Genomic DNA, 16,387 nt, shown 5'->3' with positions numbered 1-16,387 from the left:
TAGAAGACGGGGAATCCGAAGCTTTTACTGATTCACCTACCTCTTTTGTCTTGGGTTGATTGCAAAGGACTGTCATTTGGCTGGCTTCTTGACCCGCAGGGCCAGTCATCTCTACACTGCTCGACAGCATGACATCGGCCATGTTGACATGAGAAGGACTGGCAGCCATAGTCTAAGCTGTGAAGGATCAGTGCCTACCTACCAATACTCGTGGTACTCTCACAACTTTTTTGATCGACGGCGCCGGGCTTGTCAGGGATGAGCAGGTCTGCGTTGTTGTGCCTCATGATTCGCGCATCCACTTGATATGATAACTCTACCTATATAGAGAATGGCTCCACATAAGTGCTAGCCGACATGACTTTCATTGAAACAAGGGTATTGTAACGTACATCTTTGTCAACCTGACTGTAGATGGCTACCGGAAAGGGACTACAATGGAAACAATGGCCATGCCATGGTGTATGAAAGATACAAACGGGTGATATTATGCATGAACTCGGCCTTTGTTGCCCTGTTTCAACTTTTTATTGCTACAAAATATTGTCTTTGACTTATCTAGTGGCATATTCGGCCTCCAATTCAAACATTTGCGCAAATTGTGACATGAGACCCTCGCCCTCCTCGCTCTTCAACGGCAGCATTGGTCGTCTGGGAGAAATTCCATATCCATGACGCTTGTTCAAAACGTACTCTAGAACTGACGTCAGCTTGCTAAAACACGATTAAAGACTACGAGGGGCACTCACTCATTCCGCGCACTCCTGCAGGCACGGCCGCAACGTCTGCGTTGGACAAGATTGCCTGTATCCGACTTGCCTCGCGCTGCTCATCCGGGCTCAAGCTAGCCTTGTTCAGCAAAGCCCACAGCCTCATGGAGGCTGCAGGGGCAAAGTTGGGGATGCCGCTGACGGTGCCGTGCCCTCCGCACTGCATCCAAGGGGTCAGATCCGCGATGAGTCCGTCGAGGAGCAAAAAGGGATACGGCCGCGACGAATTGATCGATGGAGTCGAGTCAATGGTGGCCTTGAGGCGGACGAGCTTGGCAATGCTACCTCCGCATCTATAGACTGGTCAATATATGATGCAGATACCATTTGAAGAGAAACGAACTTACGTCAACTTGACGCCACACAAGTTTGAAGTTTGCAGAATAACCGCTTCGATTATGGCCGATGACATGTCCAAGCCCGCCGAGTTTGCAGGAAAATTGTAGAGAAACAAGGGAATCTACTGCGCTCAGCTTTTGAGAACGATGGTCTCTTCTGGGTTTATAGCTTACTGGAGATGCATTGCATATATCGACATAGTACTGGATAATCTGTTCGTGGTCTGTATTCAAACTTGCAGCATAATATGCAGGTAATATAACCAGACCAGCGTCTCTAAAAGTGATCAGGTTAGTATAATCAGATCTGGAGGATTTATGAAAGAGAGGGTCTACGCACGCCCCGGCTTGTGCAGCCGCTGTGGCTAATCTGATCGTTTCCCTCGTACTGGAACCGCCGACGCCAGCTACTATGGGAGTTTCAGCGAGACCATTCTCGTCAAGTGTGTTTCTGATGAACTTGATCAGTTCCACTCTCTCTTCTGGGTCCTGTGGGAAGTATCAATAAAAGTCATATCAATATAATTGCCAGTATGGCTTGGACTGACCAAATGAACTGCTTCTCCCAGCGAGCCTGCGCAGACCGGTACTGTTTGCAGAGTTAGTGGCGTGACAAGGCCATCTCATCTAGATAGGCGAGCAACGTACCGATTCCCAGGGTGGCAAGATCTACCAGGGGAACAAAGCGGGTTAGTGTCAGTCAAATATTCTAGAAGGAGACTTTGATGCATACTCAATAGATGTTTCTTATAGCTCACATAATCAATTTCTTGACTGTCAGTGAAAAATGTAGGCAGAGGCCCGTAAACACCAGGTCTCAATGTCCTGCCCATGGCCAAGTTCTAGAATAGTCGGTGCTTTGTTTGACTTTGACTCTAATAAACCGACCGGCGCTGGTGAAGCCAGAGAACGCACCGAGATCAAATTTGCATTTGGTTCTATATCGTCAACTCCTTGTATGTGGCTTGAACGAGTCGATTCAGCCTGCACACTATAGGCTTCGGGAAGTGCGGCGCTACAGCGTGGGCCCCAACCTGGACTGGCCCCGGCTCCGCGCCCGATCAGCCGCTGCTGCTTATCTGTGGCCCTTGGAGAGTCAGCTCTTAGTGCTCCCACGTTTGCTCCCCACTTGGTGTTACGGTGCCTGTTGATCTTTGTATGTGCATGTGGGTAACGGGTGGCATGAGTCGTGTACTAATGGCAACTGATACAAGACGGAGCTCTGATTTGCCAAGTTGAGGAAAAAGCCACGAAGCTTATCTCCAACTTATCATCTACCCTGCCACTTGACCCTGTCAGGTTTCCGTATTCTTTTGTTGGTGACTCTTGTGCCTTGCAGTGTCGCCCCATTATGAACCGTGCCATGTCTCTCCCCTTGCTATCGGTAGTTGTGGAATTCGTGGCTTGGGTCTAGCTCGTCCAATACCAGACGGCCCAGTGCTTTGGAACCCTGACGGGTGACATCAAGGCTAAGCTGATATGCACCTCGGTAGGGACCCATGCATTTGCGAAGGATCGAATCTCTCCCCATACGAGGCAGGGGAGTTATCAAATGGAGATGAAGTTGTATATATATGATGAGGCTGATCCCCTCCCTGTTTGATTGAACCTTTACTCGCCCGATTCATTCCTCTAATCCAGTCTCTCAAAGAGCCATCTTTCACTCGCTGAAAAATGGAGAAGGACACCAAATATTCCAGTGAGAATGTCGCTGCGGCAGATCAAGTGCAGAGTGACGACTCCGTGGGAGAGGTCAAGGATCATGCCATGCAGCGTGGCCTTCGACCGCGTCATTTGTAAGTCGTTCCATGCAATGATGGCAGTAGACTCGCGTCTAACAAGATCGAATCGTAGGCAAATGATAGCAATTGGAGGAGTCATTGGCACTGGTCTCTTTCTCGGCACGGCATCAAACTTGCAAAATGGCGGTCCGGCCGGTCTCTTCATCTCCTACTGCATCATGGCCTCGCTACTGTTCGCCGTCATGGTGGCCCTAGGAGAAATGATTGCCGAGTTTCCCCTGGCTGGTGGCCAGTTTGCTCTCGCCGGCCGTTTCGTCTCCCCAGAGATGGGATTCGCCATGGGCTGGCTCTTCTGGTACAACTACATTGTCGTCCTGCCCGCCGAGATCTCCGCCGCGGCCGTCCTCGTGTCGTATTGGACGCCGGCAGGGCAGACCGACTCGACTTGCACCTCGGCCGTTTGCAACAATGCTCTGTGGATCGGCATATTCCTCATCATTGTATATGCCGTCAACTATGCGGGCACGCGCGTCTATGGAGAGATGGAATTCTGGTTTTGCTCCCTCAAGGTGATTACGATTGTTGGCCTCATCATCCTCAGTATCATCATCTCCGCTGGCGGCGGTCCGAACCATGAAGCTATCGGCTTTAACTACTGGGACGAAACCGGGGGCTTCACACAGCTTAACGGGATACCAGGAGCCAAGGGCCGGTTTCTCGGATTTTTCAGTGTGCTCATTAGTGCTGCTTTTGCCTTTATCGGATCCGAAATCACTGCCATTGGAGCCGCCGAGACGGCCAACCCGCGAAAGGCTGTTCCCAGTGCTATCAAGGGTGTCTGGATCCGACTTGTCCTGTTCTACATCTGCAGCGCTTTCCTCATTGGTCTGCTCGTGTCTCCTTCGGACCCCTCGTTGGACCTCGGATCGACTGCCGCCAAGAGTCCCTTTGTCATTGCCATCAAAAATGCCGGTATTCCAGTTCTACCCTCGATCATCAATGCAGTTCTCCTGACGAGCGCCTGGTCTGCCGGATGCGCTGACCTGTTTGTATCCTCCCGAACATTGTATGGTCTCTACACCCGCGGCCATGCCCCCAACTTTATTGGCAAGGTTCGATCAGACGGTCTGCCGTGGGTTGCAGTCACCATTGGCGCAGTCTTTGCGCTGCTCTCCTTCATGGCTGGTGCCAAGGGTTCTGCCGGCACAGTCTTTGGGTACTTTGCCAACATGACGGCCATTTGCGGCATGATATCCTGGTCTTGCATCTTCTTTACAGCCATTCGCTGGCAAAAGGGCCTCAAGGCTCAGGGTATCGATCGCAATACTTTGGCATACAAGGCTCCATGGCAGCCATACTTGAGTTACTGTACGTATACATCATGTCTTGCACCTAGACCACCAGCTAATATCCAAAAACAGATGGACTATTCATGTGCGTGATTGTACTAATCTTTGGTGGTTTTACTGCATTCCGTAAGTCAAACTTTCACATTTTTGTTTCCAAGAAATCTTGACTAATCGAGTTTGTAGTGGGCACGTTCGATACATCTAGTTTCATCACGACTTATTTCCCCATCCCCTTCTTTGTGGTCCTCTTCTTTGGTTACAAGTTTGTCAAGAAGTCCAAGTTTATCGATTACATGGATATGGATTTCAAGACTGGCTCGTCTGCGGTTCTGCCTTCGGAGCCGCCCAAGAAGGGTCTGTTTGCCCGTATCGCAGACAATATTTGAAAGATGATGCATGTAAACCAGTGGATCATGAACAAGTATAGACATTTCAAGAATAAGAGCGATGACATTGATTTTGTAATGTATCTGGATAAGATCAAATTTTCGTTCCCGGCCACACAATGGTATAAAGTGTTTGATACATCTGACCTGTCGGGACCATTTGAGAGTTGACATAATCTAACAATCACTCTCGGTCCAAACTCAAGCCAACGGCCCTAACACGAGGCGGACATGAAGCAAAACGCCATAACTGTATATATTCGGCGACCTTGGCATCCATTCAAGCTTCTGACTTAGCCCCAGACAAGAAATACCCCGATTTGTCTGTAAGCTATCTGCTATCTTTAGTCACTGCGACCTCAAAGAGTCAAAGCCCATCCCCTAGCCCCACCCGTATCTTGGCTGGACCCTTGGGGGGTAATCAATCGGGTCGAATCCGATTTCCTGCCGCGTCCTTTGTTGGGCGCCCTGGTGCTTGTCGTCTCGATTTGCAACATCAATTACGTGCCCTTTTTTCCCACCCCTCCAAGCCCAATGGTACGATATTTTCCGGGCCATGGACACTACTCCAGAAGTGTAGGTGAGAGCCTTTTTTCCCTCTGATGCGGGATCGTCGGGCAACAAGCCGAATTACACTACACCTACTGACTTGCTATAGACGCAGCAGCAGTAGCAGCACAGAGGCTAGCAGGGCCGCTGAACGAAGAGTTGCCAGGGCCAACCGGGCCTGTATAACGTGCCGCGCTCGAAAGCAGCGCTGTATTCCGCCCGCCGTGAATGCCCGTCCCCAAGCGCCTTGCCAGCGATGCATGCGTCATGCCATTACCTGTTCGTTTGAGACAGATCGGCCGCCGACGGTACCCGAGGATATAGGGCCGTCGCAATTATCGCATATTGTGATTGAACTGCAAAGAAGGTATAGTTTGTGATGATGAGTTGTGTGTCTATCTGGACATGCAGCTTTGTATATACCCAGTGGATGGACTGGCTTACCAAATCTGCCTAGAATCAATACTCACGAGGCACGAATAGCTGAGTTGGAAAAGGGATCCTTGTATACGAGGACGCAGTCATCGCATGAACGCAGTTTAGGACATGTCGAGGCGTCTTCCGCAAGTGAACGCGACAGCAAGTAAGTTATACAGTTATTCGATAATGTCGATATATGAATCTGACAATCCTTTAGAAATACCGAGGAGCCTGTAAGTGGTATCAAAGATCCGGCCGCTCCGTCGGTTCAGTCAGACCGGACGACGGAACCACAAGCTTCGAGATATGACATCAACAGTCTTGAACTTGTATCACCAATCGCGACTCTCAGGTCCTTGGGGGCACTCGATAGTGACCAAGAAAATGCCTTTTCACCATTTGATCCCATTTCTTGTCGCCTGTTGAGTTTTCAAGAAGCACAAGATGCTTTGCACACGTAGGCATAATCGATGAGGTCTTGTACTGTTTTTAAAACACGACGAACTAACTCTCACAGTTACATTGACCATTGCCACCCATGGGCACCAGTATTAGATACGGGACTTCGGTACAGCGGGATGAGTCTTCGACAATCAAGTCCTGCACTCTTTCTCGCCATTGTAGCCGTGGGAACGCGTTTCTGGCATGGCGGCTCCGTGCACCCCAGGTATTTTGAGATAATAGATCTGTTGGATAAGACGATATCCCGGCTTCTCTTGTCCCCAACTCCATCCGACGCCAGCGTGGCCACGATCCAAGCCCTCATGATTTACCTTCAGTGGATGCCCTGTGTCCGCAAAGACAACCTGTCTTCTACGCCCTCGGAGCACGGCTTGTCGCAGCAGCAGAGGACCGAGATCAAGACTCGCTACAACGACATGAGCGCCTGGGCCGTCTTTGGTCTGGCACTGCGATATGCTAGCTTCATCAACCTCGAACGACTGGCGCTGGCCCCTTTCCGCGGCGCGGCCAAGGTTGCCGTCACCAAGGACGATATTGCCAGGATGCGGACCTGGCTGAATCTAATCACCTATGACTCTAGTCTCACTCTCACCTCGGGGCTTCCGTCGTCGGTCGATCCCTTGCCGGCGGCAAGAGTCGTGCAGGACTTTTATCTACATCGCACGGCCCAGGACCCGGGTGACGTTCGATATGGCGCCCTTATTGAGCTGACATGCATGGTGCAACGGCTCAAGGCCACAGACGTCGGATCATCTGGTCGGCCGCCTAGCGTGGCAATTTTGAAAAAGGTTAATATTGAAATGGAAGAATGGGAGAGGTTTGTTTTCCTTTTCTCCTTGACGAGATCAACGGAATGAATAGCTGCTAACAAGCCTCGGCAGACACTGGCTTCCAAAACTTAGTAAGACGACATCAAGCATCTGTAGAGATTCGGGACTAACCAGTTCGTCCAGGACATACGCCACTGCAACATATTCAAATGCCTTTTACATCCTTGAGAGTACGTTGACCACTTCCTATGCTGTAGCAAGACACTGACAGCACACAGTGGTACCGTCTGTCCTTGAATAGCTCTCTCCTTCGGCCCGTGCTCTCTTCTTCCACGCGGTCACAGACGGACATTCTGCACGTGTGGACCCTCGGGTTTCTCGAAACCAGCACCACGGCGGCTTCGCAAATACTCCTGTCGCTGGCCACGGGCGCTTCGAGTTTCGTTTGGCACGTGAGCTCCCAGAACTTGACCACGTACCCCGCGGACGAGTTCAGCATTGACCCGGCCGCGCGCGCGAGTTTGCACCATGCGGTCGACGCTACTTGGATATCTTCTACATTTGCCCTGACCTTTTTAGTTCTTTGCTACATAAGAAGAACCATTGACGGTAATAGACTACATCCACTCAAGCCCAAAGATAGTTTTCGAATCTAACTTTTTTGTTCTCTCTTCCTAGATGACCTCCACATCCTCAGTATCCCCACAGCCGAGAGCTCCGCCTCCCGCGCCCCCGCCAAACCGCGATCGCACTCTCTTTTGGCGCGCCTCACCAAGTTCGCCATTGAAATCTTTGAATGCGAATCCAAAGGCCCCGAGTTCCGGTCGGGCGGCGGCTACGAGGCCGTTATCCGCGACGCCGCCTCGATTGTGCTGGATGACGAGAGCAGCAGCCAGGCTGCGCCGATTGCCCAGGACACGCTGGATCCCGCCATTCAGTCGCTGTTTGATCTGATGGACGACACCGTGTACGAGTGGCCCAGCGTCTATGAAGACGATTTTATGCAGCCATCGTCGAATTTTGCCGACAGCTGGGGTCCACGGTGATCTGTGATAGATGGACGAAACCTCCTCATTTTTATAGTTTGGCTCGAGAGGGTGCTTCACGAGCTTTACGGAACTCGCTGATTCTATGATTGAAATAAGTCAATGCAATAAGAGGAATTGATGAGAGGTGACGTACTTCTTGTCATCTGCAAGCTCAAACAAAACATTCTGCGCGCCTTTCCATAGCACCAACTCTCCTAGTGCCCTGAGATTCTCGTTGCCCTCGACAATGGTCAGGAAATGATTGGCGGCCAAGGGGCCCATTTTGCTGGCAAACGAGACGCCGCCGTAGCAGAATAATAATTCCGTCTCCGAGTAACCGCCGGGATACAGCAAGATTTGTCCCGAAGAGGGGTGTGACGTGTGATTCTCAAAGGATAATCCGAAATCCTTTTCTCCGAGCGGCACCCAGAGACCCTCGCCGCTCCATCGTACGTGAATCAGCTGTTGTCGGTACGGCATCAAGTCCCGAAACATCTGAACCGTCTTCGGAGCATCGGATTCAAAGACGGCCAGGAACTGGTAGGGACCAGCGGTGATGATGACCTGGTTAGACATGGTGATGAGATGCAGACCAAACGATTTGACAATGTGAGAGACTAACAATCCGAGATGATCTTGTTATTCGTTACCGTGAGAAGCAAAGAAATGTGTAATCGTCGTGCTAGTGTAAACTACGTGTCGGCTGCATCTTTCGGCGTCGGCCGCCGGTCCGTCCCTCCATCGGCCCGCTCGGCAGTCGTGCCGCTCGCTTGTCCTGTGTATAGGAAGCCCCGGCGTCGGGTTTTTTTGGGGGCCACAAAACTTGCTATAGGCACTTTCAGCCACGCAAAAGCCGAATAGATAAGTGTCCGGGATCCAAGCCTCAGTTCACAGACGACAAGAGCTTATCGATCAATCGTGACCATGACCGCTGCTGCAATGTCTTTGGCTAGCCTCACCAGAACCTACGAAAACACGTGCCCCGCGACCGAGTCAGGTACGCTGCGGCTACGAGGCGCACCTGAAGTCAAGGATGGCCATCTCGTCATTAAGCCGGTCTTGGTATCCGACAACTCGGTCTTTGGGGCTGAAGTATCGGGAGTTGATTGGAGCCAGCCACTGTCGAAAGATACGGTGGACCAGGTACAGTGCACCGCTTCCAAACGACCAGGGCTGTAGTACTCAATAACGCATACAGCTCGTAAGAGTGCAGGATCGCTATGCTGTCCTCATCTTTCGCAAAACCGGCCTCGACAATGAAAGACACATTGCCTTTTCTCAACAACTAGGAGAGCAAGAAATCAACCCTTTCTTTTATGGCAGAGAGAATGATCGCATTGGGGAGCCGTTCCTCTGGGACGTAGGAAAGTAGGTGTTTCCCTTCTCATGTCTATTTTAAGCTGCAAAGACGCAACCTGACACGGACCAGCATCAACTTGGATGGCACGCTGGTCCAACCAGATCAGCGGAGATGGCAACATAGTCTCGGCAATGCGCTATGGCATACAGACTCGTCTTATCACCAACAACGATCAAAATACTCGCTCCTCCTCTCTCACGGCAATCCAGTCAAGGGCGGTTCCTGGACGCACTTTGCCGACATGCGGCGAGCGTATGCCGACCTCCCACAGTCCAAGAAGGACGAACTCGAAGGACTTATCGTCGAACATGACCTGTGGCATTCGAGAAAATTGGCAGCGCCAGAGACATTTAGTAATCCTTTACCCCACGAACTGGCCTCGAAGCCACCTGCGTACCATCGACTGGTGCAAACTGCGCCGAACGGCCAGAAGACGTTATATCTAGCTGCGCATGCCAAATTGATCGTGGGGCGCTCCCTCGAGGAAAGCCAGAAACTGATCTGGGAGCTCATGGATCACTGCACACAACCAAAGGTGGGTAATCTTCCAACAAGTCCAAGCACAAAGGCAGCAATTGACGGGCAACTGCAGTACGTTTTCAGCATGGAATGGCTGGAAGGAGGAGACATGGTTTGGTGGGACAACAGGTAAGCACAAGGGTCCTTACTTCTGCTACCATCGTCATCTTGCTGATCTTGGCGCAGGCAATCAATGCACAGGGCGAACCCCTACACTACTTCCATGACAGCCCGTGACGTGCGCCGGGCTACGGTCATTGATGATGGCCCGCTGGCTCATGGTGTTAGCGTCGAAGAGAGGACGGCCGCTCTGAAGGGCAATTAAAAAATTCATAGCCATATACGTCGCACCCATATACGATGTACCTTGCGACCGATGCGTTGGGGCTTTGGTGAACCTGGATATACCACAATTTGACCGTAATGCAGCAGGCAGAGACCGAGATGATACTGCTCGAGCTTGCTGGTTGGCGTCAACGATGTAAAATAGGGCGGTGTGCGAAATACATCTTGCTGTTTGCGAAAATTTGAGGTTGATATAGCTTTGGATCGTGTCTCTCGAAGCTCTTCGACGGGCACTGATCATGTTGGAGAACTGCCACGTCTTTCTCAATGTTTCCAACCCTCTTGTAGCTTTCCAAGGCAGGCCGATATCCGAGGACCTGTGTTGTCTTGAATGATCTCTCGCTGCTCGTCTGTCATCTTTCTCGAGACATAATCGGCAACCACGTTGCGCTCCCTGCTAGACGGTCTGTCGATTCCAATAGAAATGCGAAACCATCTCGCTCCGGGGTATTTTTCTTTCTTCAATTGAGCCTTGGTGCTCTTGAGGCCATTGTGACCGCGGTGACTGGTGTTCCATGACCGGAGTCGAGTATAGCCCAGAGGGTCTTCCAGCTCATCGTATACTACGACCAAGCCGAGGTCACGCGTCTCCAGCCCTTCCTTCTTCAACATTTCCTGCCAGACGTTGGCTACCCATGGCCCGGAGGAGTTCATGAGCGTCGGACTCTGCATCAAACTGTAAGATGCGCTGTGGGATTCTAAACATTCAAGACCACCGCGCTTGGCTTGCGTCCATGGTGGCTGCGTAGGTGCCAAGAATCTCTGAAAGGATTGAAGCGCAAAGTGGCCAGCAGAATGCAGTGAGTTGTAAGCAGGTAGAGGATTGCCAAGGGAACAAATAAGAAAACGTGGCGGCGCCATTGGGATGATCTGGTGTTTCCGAGCCTAGAATAAATTTTCTGATATTGAAGTTCAATATTTCGTAAATGGTTTCAATTCAGAAATTTCAGCTACAAATTGGGGTGCGCGTCGCGCTCTGGTACCCAGGTACTCTGCACTATAATTTGTACTCGGTACTACCGGCAGGCCCCTAATAAGCACTCTACAGTAACGGGGCATGCCGCCTCAAGTTGTCGAGTTGCAATCCACTTCAAATTAAGCCCATGTGCGTGATTATCATGAGTTGAAGGAATCCTGCTTGTATTCAAATCGTGCTTGACAGATGCGTCGGGGCTTGTTCACCTGCAGCACCATGTCGGCTGAAAGATTTTGGCTACAATAGAAAGCCTAGGTGCGGCACAAGATTTTACCAGCGCTGACGTCGTTGCCGACTTAGTGGCCTTCTTAGCGCTCCAGGGTCCGGACACTCGGGTGATCGGCTTTTGGGCTGCTGTTACTCAGCCACGGGAAACTTGCCTGAGCAGCATGTGTACGTAACTGATGGAGCCCCACCCCCTTCGAATGTTCACAGCCCACCAAAGGAAGCGCAGCCCAAGAACCGGACCAAACTTGCATTACGATTGAAGCATCAGGCAACCCTTGATTTTCGCTCATCTGTCCCGCCGACGACCTTTTGCGACGACACTGCTCAGCGCTTTCTACGACATTACTCTCTTGCGTTCCTCTTGCTTAGCGCTCTGAATTCCTGACGCTTTCCGACGATACCCAATCTTTGCGAATTACTCCCTGGCCACAAACGTAACCCCCGAATCCGGCCAATCTCTATACAACCACAGCAAACATGTCGTGGGCAGGTACGTCCATTTATGTGGCCTTTGAAATCACGACTGGGGTGTAAATGTTTCAGTAAACTGACTCGGAATTTTACAACGTAGGCTTCAAAAAGAATGTCAACCGCGCAACGACGCAGGTTATGATGAAGACGGGCCATGTCGAAAAGACAAACGACCGCGACTACGAGGTGGAAGAGCGCCGATTCCGAACAATGGAGGCTGCCTCGCTTCGCCTGCAGAAGGAAGCCAAAGGATATCTCGACTCCCTCAGAGCCATGACTGCCTCGCAGATGCGTATCGCCGAAACCATTGACGCATTCTATGGAGATGCAGGCGCAAAGGACGGTGTGAGCAGGAGCTACAAGCAGGCAGTGGAGGATCTCGATGCCGAGACTATCAAGGCGCTGGACGGACCCTACAGGTATTGCTTGACATGATCGCAGCTCTCGTGCAAGAAAAGTCTAACCCTCATCTAGAACCACCGTCCTCGAGCCGATAAATCGATTCTGCGCATACTTTCCGGACGTGAATGAGTGTAAGTTTGCACTGCCTACTTGAGTCCTACAAGGCAGAAATGCTGATTAAAGCTCGTAACAGGCATCAAGAAACGCGGCCACAAACTACTGGATTACGATGCGCTGCGTGCCAAGGTCAAGAAGTTGGCCGAGAAGCCCGACAAGGACGTAACCAAGCTCCCTCGTACGGAGAAGGAGATGGAAATTGCCCGAGCCGCCTACGAACAGCTGAATGAACAACTCTCGTCCGAACTCCCACAACTGATTGACCTGAGAGTGCCATATCTTGACCCCAGCTTCGAGGCTCTCGTCAAGATCCAGTTGAGATTCTGTGCCGAAGCCTACAGTCGAATGGCACAAGTACAGCAGTATCTCGACGCTGACACGAGAGACCAGTACGCCAATGGCCAACTCGATGGACGGGTGGAGCAAGTTCTGCAGGAAATTAGAGAACTGAGCATTAGCGGGACTGTCTAATTTCCTGGAATTGTGAAGAGGAAAAAAACACGTAATTGGCATGATTTTTTAGGAGTTCAATAGGTTGAAGTCGGTGCTCTCGACTGGAATGGGCATGATATTCACTCCCAATGAGGAATACTCGGGGACTGCGCGTGAACTCTTGGTCTCATCTAGACATAGGGTGTATTACTACATTTTGATTTCAGGCGTTCATCAGTACGTTGAATGATTATGCGAAAATTCAGTCTTGAAAGGATTGCTCTCTACATAGACAATGCCGCCATGTCAAAGTGGTCTTGCGTTTCCACGACAAACGATTAAATAACAATATCTTTGTCCATCATACGCATAAAGGTCATTGTTTCAGATAGTATAAATGCCGGGGTTATAGCTTGTCTTGTTTGGTGGACCAAGTAAATCCTGGTTATACTCGTTGTCTTTTGCAAGCCAGCAGGAGTCATCTTTTGCACCATGGGCTCTCTACCAGTACGCTTCCCAGCATCCGAGGAAAGAATCTTTATGCTGGATCTGGCTCATGGCTCGAAAGAGACGTTGGTTGATGATAGCGACTGGGCAAGTTCCTATGATTCCACGACCATTAACGAGTCCGACGACGATGAGTTTTTCACGGGCAAAGACGTCCAGGTTTCGTTTCACAAAGAGACGGTCATGAAGAAGGATGGTCGTATGAAGAGTCTCTTGACCATGGCACTGGCAGGTAAGAATAATGTCCCTACAGGTGAGAATGAGGCTGCCCCCTTGATAAAGACGCCTGCGAAGAAAATCGTCTCAAAGCCAAGGAAAGTCCGTTTCAGCGAGGATCTACCAAGGCCTGACAATGGCCCCGAGGGCGGCAAAAAAGCTGTTCCATCTCCCAATGAAATTGCCTCGAGGCCGAGGAATTTCCAATCCAGCAGAGAGTCTGCAAAGCCCGACGATTCCAAGAAATGCTATGAGCATTCCAATCTTCAGCCGCTCGGGTTTGTGGATGACAAGACATGTATCTACGAGAAGACGCCACGCTGTTTGGGTCTCAGCAAGGTGCATCATAGCAGATGTCTTTGCGACAAGAGGTTCGTGGCCCCGTGTGCCACCAGGTTGCGTGAAAACAAGAGTTGGTATGATTTGATTGAACAGTTCGGAGGGACGACTTTCTGATGTGCTGGTCGCGTCAGTAACTTGTACCTCCGGCACAATAATGTGTCCTTTGCTTCTGCTATATATCTAGGTAGGTAATTTGCATGTACTTGGTTTTGTTGGGCAATTTCGTCATGCTTTCAATCCAAGAACATATATTGAATGTAGATCGGCTCTGTAGAGCTTTGCCGAAGCTTGAGTTTCTAAAAATCTAAAATGTCTAGGAGTGTGCACATGTCTATATTGTAACCAGTCTCCAATGTACGCCTCCCAATGCAAATCATGCTATGGCCAATGTAGATCCCGGGGTATCACTGGTAAGAAAAGAAACGCTCCCCCCAATCCCTCCAGAAGAAAGCTTTCAACGCTGTTTATATACCTCGTATAACACGTCCAGGAATCTGCTTGCCATGTTTACCATAGAATACGTACGGACTTTCGTCGTGGGCATTGCAAAGAAACGTGCTGAGGAGCGGCTTCCACAGATACGAGACTATGCGTCTTTCGTAATCGATTTCCATTGCGATCCCGGGTATCTCTCCCTCGGGGATGTTCAGCATCGGTTCATAAGTGCTGATGCCATGGGCCTGGCGCCCAATCGCCAGCGCCATGGAGCCGCTGCGCCGGCACTCGGCCACGACGCGGGCATCGCCCGCAAAGTCGTCCAGGTCCCCCCGGTGGTGCGGCGGCGGCGACATGTCCGGGTCGCAAAAGTACACCCGCTGCCCGTCTGGGGACATCTTGTCAAACCGGAGGGGCACGGAGACGCTCCGGTGGCGCTCGACAAAGTTGCCCTGCCGGGGCGGTATCCTTCGGTGCCCGATTTGCAGGTGGACTTTGCACTTTGGGATACGCCCGTACAGGTAGGCCTTTTCGGCCGCCGTCTTGAGTAGTCGATTGACGCGGCGGCAGGATTGCCAGGAGGTTGGGAGATGTGCCTTGTCAGTGAGGTACCCGAGGATGTCAATCCAGACTTCCAGCGGCAGAGGTGGGCAAGCTGGCAACGGCGCTTCACAATCCTTTTTCTTTTCACGGCCCATGGTGTTTGGCTCTAGTTTGAGGAGGTCCATCCCGGAGTGGAAATGGAGGTACAGTATATACAAGGACAAAAGAGAGTTTGTTGATGCAGAAGGGCGTTCAAGCCCGAGAGCGACGGCGGTGTGTCTGTCTGATGATTTGATTGACGCCTTGTGGGGACCCTTTTCTTTGCGTTTAGCGGCTGGTTGAATTTTCGGGAATTCGAAACTGATGTTCCCGCGATGATCTCATTCAATGGTTCTGTTTCTTTCATGACTCGCCGGCTAGAACAGATCAAGGACCTTTTGATAGCGGAGACACATGTAAACGACAGTAACATTCAGACATGGCCATATCTGTTTGATATTTCTATTGTCCTGTTTTGGCAAGCCGAGTACATGCCCTTGTTATGGACGTATATAATTCGTCTCAAGATTGTCGAGAAGATTTGTCGTTGTCGTTGGTTAGAGACATACCATGCAAATCTCCCCCAGGTCAGTTCAATTATGTAGAACAGTTGAGAGGAATTGCGCAAATTTGGTGTCAATTGCAACTCACCCATCGCAATGGATTGATTACTCTTGGGACATTGTGCGATTCCCGAGATAGCGCCAGAATATATAAACAATGTACGAGTTACACAGCATCGACATGACATACCTCATCAACCATATACAAAGTATGTCAAGAGCCGCAGTTCGCAGCAAAAAGAATATTCTCAATGTATGAGGGAGAATTGGAAAAAAGAAATGTTGCTGCCCCACTGAGGGTCGAACTCAGAGCCTCCAGATTCCATGTTCCTGAGAAGGAATAACAGTCTGACGCGCTAGCCAATTGCGCCATGGGGCATCACGTGATGACTTGCTGTTGAAATAACGACTTCTAATTACATGTTATGTACAATTCACTTTTGGAAAGATAATAGTTTAAAGACAATTCTCAGTCGTGGTCGGCGACGAGGTTGATGATGTTGGCGAGAGAAGCGCAAGAAGTGGGTTGTTGTTAGTCATAGCATCAAGGATTTGCGACTAGCCAGGGAACGCAGAATTCAAAGTACGTGCATGAACTAAAACCCATGTGCATCGACAGTCTATACAAAGCCATAGAAGCAGGGGGATACATAGTATTGATATTTGGATATTTGACATTGTGACTTTTGCAGTGGGAGTAAAACAAGGGACTTTGTGTATGGTCTGAATCGAGAAGGAATCGGCTCAGAATAGTCACAATTGGTGTAGTATATTCTGCAACTCTAATCATCACCATCGAAAACACAATCTAGCTTTCAGAAGTTAGAGTCTAATATGCAATGTATACAAGGTAATGTTGCAATGCTTATCCCTCTTACAAATGATATGATACTACTAGAATGTGACTGATTGTACAATTTGGTCAACGACACATGCGTGTAGCAACATCATCACGACTCAAAGATGAACGCCTTACCCTGGGCAATGCGCTATCCCTTTTCTGTTGACCTACCACTCACGCTGGTGCTAGTATGGACGGCCTGGAACTCTCATCTGGGAAGCGGGATATAACGAGGCT

At 50.3% G+C, this 16,387-nt stretch overlaps 9 protein-coding genes across 9 annotated transcripts; 5 read left to right on the top strand and 4 right to left on the bottom strand.

Annotated features, from left to right (window-relative positions):
* Positions 1-554: 554 nt before the first annotated feature.
* PFICI_11183 (uncharacterized protein) lies at positions 555-1,941 on the bottom strand (the record flags this gene model as incomplete). The annotated part of the gene is made up of 8 exons (XM_007839764.1): positions 555-694; positions 750-1,063; positions 1,118-1,230; positions 1,283-1,385; positions 1,449-1,597; positions 1,657-1,697; positions 1,757-1,777; positions 1,842-1,941. The coding sequence occupies 8 exons, from the start codon at positions 1,939-1,941 to the stop codon at positions 555-557; spliced, it is 981 nt and encodes a 326-aa protein (XP_007837955.1).
* An 841-nt stretch (positions 1,942-2,782) lies between these two features.
* On the top strand, positions 2,783-4,585 carry PFICI_11182 (uncharacterized protein; the record flags this gene model as incomplete). The annotated part of the gene is made up of 4 exons (XM_007839763.1): positions 2,783-2,904; positions 2,963-4,218; positions 4,272-4,325; positions 4,383-4,585. The coding sequence occupies 4 exons, from the start codon at positions 2,783-2,785 to the stop codon at positions 4,583-4,585; spliced, it is 1,635 nt and encodes a 544-aa protein (XP_007837954.1).
* Positions 4,586-5,141: 556 nt separating this feature from the next.
* Positions 5,142-7,832, top strand: PFICI_11181 (uncharacterized protein; the record flags this gene model as incomplete). Its single annotated transcript, XM_007839762.1, has 9 exons — positions 5,142-5,161; positions 5,244-5,501; positions 5,592-5,717; positions 5,772-6,011; positions 6,072-6,833; positions 6,898-6,917; positions 6,970-7,016; positions 7,065-7,395; positions 7,465-7,832. 9 exons carry the CDS (start codon positions 5,142-5,144, stop codon positions 7,830-7,832), a joined length of 2,172 nt encoding a protein of 723 aa, XP_007837953.1.
* Positions 7,833-7,863: 31 nt separating this feature from the next.
* PFICI_11180 (uncharacterized protein) lies at positions 7,864-8,390 on the bottom strand (the record flags this gene model as incomplete). The annotated part of the gene is made up of 2 exons (XM_007839761.1): positions 7,864-7,915; positions 7,969-8,390. The coding sequence occupies 2 exons, from the start codon at positions 8,388-8,390 to the stop codon at positions 7,864-7,866; spliced, it is 474 nt and encodes a 157-aa protein (XP_007837952.1).
* Positions 8,391-8,738: 348 nt separating this feature from the next.
* PFICI_11179 (uncharacterized protein) lies at positions 8,739-10,018 on the top strand (the record flags this gene model as incomplete). The annotated part of the gene is made up of 5 exons (XM_007839760.1): positions 8,739-8,957; positions 9,013-9,182; positions 9,244-9,709; positions 9,767-9,822; positions 9,880-10,018. 5 exons carry the CDS (start codon positions 8,739-8,741, stop codon positions 10,016-10,018), a joined length of 1,050 nt encoding a protein of 349 aa, XP_007837951.1.
* A 284-nt stretch (positions 10,019-10,302) lies between these two features.
* Positions 10,303-10,899, bottom strand: PFICI_11178 (uncharacterized protein; the record flags this gene model as incomplete). Its single annotated transcript, XM_007839759.1, has 1 exon — positions 10,303-10,899. One exon carries the CDS (start codon positions 10,897-10,899, stop codon positions 10,303-10,305), a length of 597 nt encoding a protein of 198 aa, XP_007837950.1.
* Positions 10,900-11,719: 820 nt separating this feature from the next.
* PFICI_11177 (Protein hob3) lies at positions 11,720-12,703 on the top strand (the record flags this gene model as incomplete). Its single annotated transcript, XM_007839758.1, has 4 exons — positions 11,720-11,732; positions 11,814-12,132; positions 12,188-12,246; positions 12,309-12,703. 4 exons carry the CDS (start codon positions 11,720-11,722, stop codon positions 12,701-12,703), a joined length of 786 nt encoding a protein of 261 aa, XP_007837949.1.
* Positions 12,704-13,156: 453 nt separating this feature from the next.
* Positions 13,157-13,843, top strand: PFICI_11176 (uncharacterized protein; the record flags this gene model as incomplete). Its single annotated transcript, XM_007839757.1, has 1 exon — positions 13,157-13,843. The coding sequence occupies one exon, from the start codon at positions 13,157-13,159 to the stop codon at positions 13,841-13,843; it is 687 nt and encodes a 228-aa protein (XP_007837948.1).
* Positions 13,844-14,193: 350 nt separating this feature from the next.
* PFICI_11175 (uncharacterized protein) lies at positions 14,194-14,862 on the bottom strand (the record flags this gene model as incomplete). The annotated part of the gene is made up of 1 exon (XM_007839756.1): positions 14,194-14,862. One exon carries the CDS (start codon positions 14,860-14,862, stop codon positions 14,194-14,196), a length of 669 nt encoding a protein of 222 aa, XP_007837947.1.
* Positions 14,863-16,387: the final 1,525 nt, after the last annotated feature.

This window comes from Pestalotiopsis fici (assembly GCF_000516985.1).
Source record: "Pestalotiopsis fici W106-1 unplaced genomic scaffold PFICI_Scf_8, whole genome shotgun sequence".
NCBI classification, from domain to species: Eukaryota; Fungi; Ascomycota; class Sordariomycetes; order Amphisphaeriales; family Sporocadaceae; genus Pestalotiopsis; species Pestalotiopsis fici.
Note: the sequence above shows the minus strand (reverse complement) of the source record. Positions and strands in the feature narration are given on the sequence as shown.